The 8,713-nt window shown below is 35.6% G+C and overlaps 1 protein-coding gene across 1 annotated transcript; it reads left to right on the forward strand.

Annotated features, from left to right (window-relative positions):
• The first annotated feature begins 4,316 nt into the window (after positions 1–4,316).
• LOC107590777 (phosphatidylinositol-4,5-bisphosphate 4-phosphatase 1b) lies at positions 4,317–8,441 on the forward strand. Its single transcript, XM_016279683.1, has 7 exons — positions 4,317–4,582; positions 5,679–5,869; positions 6,006–6,112; positions 7,511–7,616; positions 7,736–7,788; positions 7,894–7,984; positions 8,085–8,441. The coding sequence occupies exons 1-7, from the start codon at positions 4,480–4,482 to the stop codon at positions 8,226–8,228; spliced, it is 795 nt and encodes a 264-aa protein (XP_016135169.1). The 5' UTR covers positions 4,317–4,479; the 3' UTR covers positions 8,229–8,441.
• Positions 8,442–8,713: the final 272 nt, after the last annotated feature.

Raw genomic sequence — 8,713 nt, forward strand, 5'->3', positions numbered from 1 at the left:
TGCTTTCAGATGGAGCAGTATTTATTACACAGAGCCGTAGTTCACTGACAAGTTACACAAAAAAAAATGTATGTTTGCATTTTAAAAGAATTGTTCACCCAAATTTCGACTCCATTTCAATTTATCGTGCAGCCCTACTATGTGGTATTGTTATATATTTTTTATTATTTTCCATTTCTCTCCTCTAATGCCATGTTGTTTCTGTGTATCTCTGTAGGCATGGCCAGCTTGTATTCCATGGCGCTGGTGGTGTCAGCATGGGTGTGGAGAATAAGGAGTGAAATAGAGGGAGATGGAGATGAAGAAGAAGAAGCTCCCAGCAAACATCTCATTGTGTAAGTCACAAATACCTTCTGAGGTACTGTATATGTTAGTCTAAAATATAACACTGTTCTTGGCCATTTGTTCCACAGGGCACATTATCTCATTCTGCTGGTGGAGTCAATACTTTTTGGAGTTTTTGTCTTGGTGATATTTTATGATCAGGTATGCTTCAACATTATATAGCTTCTAATTTTGAACCATATGTTAACATTATAGTCTAAGTTGAAAAAACTTTTTCATACAGTCACAGTATTGTACTTGCATTCATTGTAACAGTGGGCCTGTTTACACCTGGTCACTTCATGCGTTTTCTCTGAACGGATAGCTATCCGATTGTGAAAAGACCAGGTGTAAATGCCCTCCGAAATGCTTTCGAGACAGATTTGAATCTGATCTCTCAAACCACTTCAGGAGGTGGTCTGGGACGCATTCCAGACAAAACTGGACAAGTGTAAATGCATCTGGTTGTTGAAACTACATATGTAAATTTTGCTCCTCCCAAAATGTGTGAGAACGTGTTATAGGCTATATGACATGTCATAGCCAGATATGATAGCGCTAATGCAACACACATCGCCACAGATGAGAAGCTGAGTATCTCTTCAGCAAGCAAACTACCGCAAATGAAACTGAAAGTAAGTTGTCGACGCTCGGCACATAATCATCTTCATTAAAAGTAATAAGACAAACAGGGATCATTCACCCAAAATGAAACTTACCTTCTCACCTGTGTGGAACACAAAAGAAGATAGTTTGAAGAATGTTGGTAACAGATTCCTTTTAAATAATTTTTTTCTTAGCACAATACTTTTTAAGGAAATGTAGGAATATTCAGCAGTGGAAGTCTAACCAACAGCAATGACATAATTATAATATTTCATATTGGATTGCTACTGGTCGTCTTTTTACTTTTTTATTTGAATTCTGAATTATGATTTTTCTTTATTAAACATCTTTAGCCACCTTTAAATTGCAATGATAATGTTGTGTGTTGATTCTCATTGCACTGTTGACAGAATGATAGAATGAATGACGTGATTGGTGCAGAGTGGCTCTTTTTAAACTAAAGTATAATCTTAAGCTTGTCTAAAACTTCTTTCATTTTTCTGAACACTAATATTTTTTCCTTTAGGAAAATCTTATTTATGTAAATTTTATTCATGTAGTTGTTTAAATGTAAATGTTTTGTGCATGTGTTGATCTGTCATCTTCTGTCTCTGTTGTTTTGTCCCAAGCTGGTGTCCATTATAACAGATGAGATGCCCATTGAACAGACGAGGAACAGACCAATGAAAGACAAACCCAACAACACCCACCCGACACACATTACACACACAAGAAAGCCAAAAATGGCTTTGCTGAGGGAGGTTTTTGGACGTGGTGAGTTTAACTATTTACAGCATCTGTTTTTATCCTGCGAGCGTGTTAGAATTGTATCACTGTCACTGTTACAAATTGAGAAATAATGTTTTATGTTATTTAAAACAAAACAAAAATGTGTATTTTTGTAAATGTTTTTCAGAGTCTCTTATATTTGTCACGGCTGCATTTATTTGATAAAAAAATATATAGAATGATAATTGAACAGAATGATGTAGAATGTAATGAAAGTATAGAATGATCATTTTTATGTCTGCTTGTATTTCTCTTATATTTACAGGTTCTATAATATGTTGGTTGTTCCCGCTCCATTCCTCCCCTCCTTCTGTTGGCGGCATCAGTTATTCAGCACTTCCTGATTACAATGTGTAACACTGAACGTTTCATCAGTATCGCATCGTGTTTGGAACACTGAATATTACGTTACTAAGGTGCAAATTTCAGCTATGATGAAGGAGAAGGGCTGCTGTGTGAGAGTTTTTGTATACTGACTTCTGCTTACTGTTTCTCACACAGTCTTGTAACTATAGGGCTGGGTATCGTTCAAACATTATCAATACCGATACCTTGACTTCGATATGCGATTTCGACAGTATGTGATTTGCATTAGATTTTTATAACAATACAGTGTGATTTTTACATGAAAAATGCTAAGCAGGTGAGGCGATTAGCTTGATATAAAAGGCTACAAATAAAATATTTCTGCCACATTATATGACCAAAACCCTCATTAGATCGCAATCGGAAGTTATTAAAAAATAATTGATGGTGGTTTAAAGTGAGTTTTGAGTAAAAGCATAGTATCAATTTTATAAATTGTCTTATGTAGCATGATGCTACAGTGTGTATGAATGGTCATGTAACGTGTTTTCCTTGATGCCTCGCCAGAGCCAATCACTGATTTAGGCACATAAAGCATGCTGCATGCTTATTAGTTCACTGACTTTGATGAGATTAACCCCTTAGGTATCGAAATTTGGTAACAAACGACAAGACACCCAGCCCTACTTGTAACAATATTCTGTTACAAGATACTTCCAAGTATGGGACACCATATTTGGTCACACGTCACTTTACAAGATACTTCTACAAACCTGGATCTTTTTCCTTTCTCTGTTCATCTCAATTATTTCTCTTCATACAGCTAACCCAGGACATTGATTTGGATTTTTAAATGTAATATTAACTCTTGAGTATTAGTGGATTTTCTAGTATACATTTACTTGTATACTAGTAACCAGCATGCATTTTGTTGCTTAACCATTGATTGGCATACACCGGGATGTGAGCACACACTCACAAGGTCAGGTAAATGCAATAGGACACATTCATTGTGTGTTTAAGCACATGGACTGTACTCCATTTGACAAGGATTGTAAATTCAATACAAAAATAAGTATTGCATTTTCAGGGTGCTGGACTACTTTTGTTGAAGTGCTTGTTTTTGTTTTGTTTGATATATTAATGTTTTTGCTGTTTTGGGGACAGCTTGAGGGTTGTGTGTACATAACAGATGAACATGTATACTGATAATGTTTACATTGATATTTATTGTAATTTATCTGGATTTTGTTTGTCTAAATGCTGCTCAGACTTATGTGAAGTAAAAGACATCTTTTCATATTCTGGCTTTTTCGCTTGAAAATTACAAGTTTGAGTGGAAATAAACCAGTAGTGTTAAATGTAGATTGTTGTTTTATTATTCAAGAAATCTACAATATGTTTGTGTGTATGTATGTATATATAGAAGGTTTAAGGTAGTACTTTTTATTTACTATATATTTTTAATAATTTATCTCTTATTAAAAAAAATGTACCTATTGTGGTAATAACACCGCGTTATATGTATTATAGAATATAAAATAACGTGACTAATAAAAGGGACAAGGATTGTAAATTCAATACAAAAATAAGTATTGCATTTTCAGGGTGCTGGACTACTTTTGTTGAAGTGCTTGTTTTTGTTTTGTTTGATATATTAATGTTTTTGCTGTTTTGGGGACAGCTTGAGGGTTGTGTGTACATAACAGATGAACATGTATACTGATAATGTTTACATTGATATTTATTGTAATTTATCTGGATTTTGTTTGTCTAAATGCTGCTCAGACTTATGTGAAGTAAAAGACATCTTTTCATATTCTGGCTTTTTCGCTTGAAAATTACAAGTTTGAGTGGAAATAAACCAGTAGTGTTAAATGTAGATTGTTGTTTTATTATTCAAGAAATCTACAATATGTTTGTGTGTATGTATGTATGTATATATAGAAGGTTTAAGGTAGTACTTTTTATTTACTATATATTTTTAATAATTTATCTCTTATTAAAAAAAATGTACCTATTGTGGTAATAACACCGCGTTATATGTATTATAGAATATAAAATAACGTGACTAATAAAAGGGTAGTTTAGTTTGCTCATAATGTATGACATTCTCTAATACGGGCAGCTTTTAGAAAGGCGTGTATAGGGAGTTGTGAACATTAATATTTCACTCGAAGCACAGCACACCTAAATGAATGAGAGCTCATTAAAAAGAGATCATATTCATTTTTCAATCCTTTTGAGCTCGTCGCTTACTGGACCATTCCGTGGTCACGTGCTTGTGTTGTTATTTTTGTTGTCGACTTCCTGGTAGCAAAAATCATGTGATCATGTGACGCTTCTTGGAGCTTTACTTTCACGCATCACTTTTGCTCTCCGCAACAACATTTACCAGCAGCAAACGCTACGTCCACAGCGAGATTTTGTTTCGGACTTGCGCTCGTTTACGGCATGGCTGACGGTGAGCGATCGCCTTTGCTATTGGACAGTCGCGATGGAATGAACGGGCTGTCACCGGGAGATGAGACCTATCGACCTCCGAGCAAACCACAGAGTGAGTCAAACCTGATCGGGACTGACAGAAAGCCCTTTGAGCTTTCTACCTACACTGCATTTTTGGGCATCGTAGGCGGATTCGATTCAGTAAGATTGGAGCGTTCGAACGCGCCTGTGATGGCCAGACTCACATGCTGTCTAGGTTGGCAGAGCACTATTTAGAACCCCGTTATTTATTTATAACTTTTATTTAGAGCACAGTATGTCTGTGCATATCTTGATCATGTGATTTTACTTGCCGTAATCTGTAATCTGCAGATCCAGAGCACACTACAAACAGATCAGTGGCAGATAGACGGTACACCTAAATCACATGACTGAAGGAATCGTGATTTTTGCCCTCACTCTTATCACTTTATTAGTTTAAGTAATATTTACTCTGACCCAGCTTGAGCTAATGTTCAAGTTAAAAGTGTTGGCTACTTGTAAAAATGTTAACTGCTTAACTATCTACACAATATTGCTCTGGTTAACAAAGTCATTTTCTTCATTTTGCTCAATGCATATAAGATGGCAATAAAACTAATTGAATTACTTTAAAAGTTAATATGATTAGTAATGAAGGGATGATGTTGAATAAACCATTTATTTATGTTGATTTTTTTTATTTAAAAAAAATGTTTATATTTGCATAATATTTTTGTAATGTTTGGAGGCCATTTCTGTCAGATGTTAGCATAAATCTATTAGCATATTACACTAATGTTGTGTAAAAAAAAAAAAAAGGTTTAATAGCACTGTTCTTATCTGTTTGTATGGAAGCTTGTTTCTGCCATGAAATAAAAAAGAAAAAAAATAATTGTAAATTTTCACTTAACAATTTTGACTTTTAATTGCGAGAAAAAAATGATTTAATGCAAATATTGAAATAAAAAAAAATAAAAAATATTTATTTTCACTGTCACAGGTGACATACAAATATTTATTTTAATAATATTAGTAATGAGGTCCATTTTATGTCCATTTTTTTAAAACATTGATTTGATAATGCATGCAATAGAGGGTTAATAATATTGGAAAGACAGTCTTTTTCCCCTCACTTTCTCTCTCTGCCACCTGCTTACATCCTCTCTCCTGTTCTCTCTCCATCCCAGATTTCTCAGCGTTCCCATCAGCTCCTCCCGTGTCAATGCTGGGAGAGGCTCCTCCACCGTACTCCCCGCTGGGTTTTCCGGAGAGTGGCAGTGCTTCTGTCATCAGCTGCAGAGTGTGTCAGTCGCTTATTAGCGTGGAGGGCAAAATCCACCAGCATGTGGTCAAATGCGGTGTCTGCAATGAAGCTACAGTGAGTTAACAAGCACATTCATTTAGGATTCCATTTATCAGACGTGTAATAATTTTGTGATCGATTTTAGCGAGGTGCTGAAAACTGAAATTTAAGAGAAAGTTCAGACTGTGACCTCACTTCCTGTTTTATCTAGCCCATAAAGAATGCTCCAGCAGGAAAGAAGTATGTGAGGTGTCCATGTAACTGTCTTCTCATCTGCAAAGTCACCTCGCAGAGGATCGCCTGCCCTCGACCTTACTGGTGAGAGACTTTACCGTCCTTCATAAGCCTTACAACAAAGTATTAGGAACATGCCACGGATCATTGATGGTATCAGATATATACTATGAAGCTGAGTTATTACTACACAACCATTATATATAAATATAAATATATATATGAAGAGTTCAGATGCAAAAGCCTCTAAGTACCATCTGAAAATTTCTTCTAAAATGAGTTTTTTTACTATAGAGTTTTAGCCGGCAACGGCGAATGGCACGGTGGATTGGGTTCACCGACAATGTTTTCTGGAAGTATTCCTGAGCCCATGTTGTGATTTCCATTACAGTAGCATTCCTGTATGTGATGCAGTGCCGTCTAAGGGCCCGAAGATCACGGGCATCCAGTATGGTTTTCCGGCCTTGACCCTTACGCACAGAGATTGTTCCAGATTCTCTGAATCTTTGGATGATATTATGCACTGTAGATGATGATAACTTCAAACTCTTTGCAATTTTTCTCTGAGAAACTCTTTTCTGATATTGCTCCACTATTTTTCGCCGCAGCATTGGGGGCATTGGTGATCCTCTGCCCATCTTGACTTCTGAGAGACACTGCCACTCTGAGAGGCTCTTTTTATACCCAATCATGTTGCCAATTGACCTAATAAGTTGCAAATTGGTCTTCCAGCTGTTCCTTATATGTACATTTAACTTTTCCGGCCTCTTATTGCTACCTGTCCCAACTTTTTTGGAATGTGTAGCTCTCATGAAATCCAAAATGAGCCAATATTTGGCATGACATTTCAAAATGTCTCACTTTCAACATTTGATGTGTTATCTATATTCTATTGTGAATAAAATATAAGTGTATGAGATTTGTAAATTATTCCATTCCTTTTTTACTCACAATTTGTACAGTGTCCCAACTTTTTTGGAATTGGGTTTGTATATATATAGATATATTAAATGCTGTACTTCTGAGTATTTTATTCAACAAAGAATTCTGAAAAATGTATCCGTTTTCCACAAAAATAATAAGCAGCATAACTGTTTTCATTTATAATAATAAGACTTGAGCACCAAATCAGTATATTAGACTTCTTTCAAAGATTGAAAATTTGTATGTATCACAACTACTGTTCAAGTTTTGAACAGTAACATACTGTATATTCAAAAACATGGTAAGTTTTATCGGTGGACTTAGACCAATAAAGTCTGAAGATAATTACAGTTTATACCAGAAGTAAGTGCCTTAATAGAATTTTATTGCAAACATTTTTAAAACAAGGTAATGAGATATGATTGGATGCTCAAAGGTTGTTGTGCAATGATGTTGATAGGTTTTTTTCTTATTAGGTTTCCAGAAATAGTGTTATTTAATGTGTGTGTGTGTGTGTGTGTGTGTGTGTGTGTGTGTGTGTGTGTGTGTGCGAATTAGTAAGCGAATTATCAATTTAGGTCCAGTTCATCCTGGTGCTGGGAGTCCGAATCCTCAGCCTAGTGGTGCCAGAGTTTCCTGTGGCCACTGTGGAAACACTTTTCTAGTAAGAACTTCTCATATTCATGTACATTTACAATATTTCAGAGCTCTTTATCAATTAATTTGCCTTAATAATAGCCTTAATACTGTAGCTGTGACAGTGTCTCTCTGTTGTTGATTTAGTGGACAGAATTTACAGATCGGACATTGGCTCGCTGTCCACACTGCAGAAAAGTGTATGTTAAATACTATCAATAGACCTTCCTCTATTTAGTACCACAAAGTTACATACACTACAAGTAGAATAATAACATGTAGTTCCATTCTTTTCATCCATATAGTTCATCGATTGGCCAGAGGTACCCTAGAAAGCGGAGTTTAATATGTTTCCTGTTGTGCTTGATCTTCATCATAACAACTGCAGGATTGATTGTAAGAATAAAATAATTTTAGAGTTCTTTATTTCAAAGAGCATCATCATTTCAGAATACCAGGAATCCTTCTTTTCTCTGTTCTGTTTCTCTCTTTGTAGGCTGGCTCCTGGGGGAAGGCACCTAAATATAAGGGCATTTATGCATCCTGGGTATTTTTCATTCTCCTGGTGCTGAGCACTTTGGTCAGAGCTCTTCACTGGGCCTGCATGAAAATCAGTGAACCGCTGCACAGCTACTCGTAATAGGAGAGATGAATGAGGAGGAGGTAGAGATGAAGTGTAAGAGACAAGAATAAGGAGAAAAGATGTTAATAGTGTGATGCTCTGTCCAAAAGGATGAAGACCTGTCAGGAAACCCATCCAAGTCATATTTCACCCCAAAATCAATGCAAAAAAAAAAAGTAGTAATAATAATAAAAATTATTATTATTCCTTTTGATTTTGGGGTGAAGTGTAACTTGGACACTTTTCGGGAGAACTTGCACAATTGGTGGCTGACTAAATACTTTTTTGCCCCACTGTATATATATAAATATATATATATATATATATATTCTCTAAACTAATTTCAAACTCAATTTGTCTGCATTCCTAATGGGTATCTGCTTCCTAAACACTGCACAAATAGAAAAGGCATAGACAAATAAATATTTCATTGTCAGTCGTTGCACAATCAGTAACTGCTGAAACAGGCCATTTTTGCACTACGAATTGACTCTGACATCACT

The sequence above is a fragment of the Sinocyclocheilus grahami genome, unplaced genomic scaffold (assembly GCF_001515645.1).
Source record: "Sinocyclocheilus grahami isolate Dianchi unplaced genomic scaffold, SAMN03320097.WGS_v1.1 scaffold132.1, whole genome shotgun sequence".
Lineage (NCBI taxonomy): Eukaryota > Metazoa > Chordata > Actinopteri > Cypriniformes > Cyprinidae > Sinocyclocheilus > Sinocyclocheilus grahami.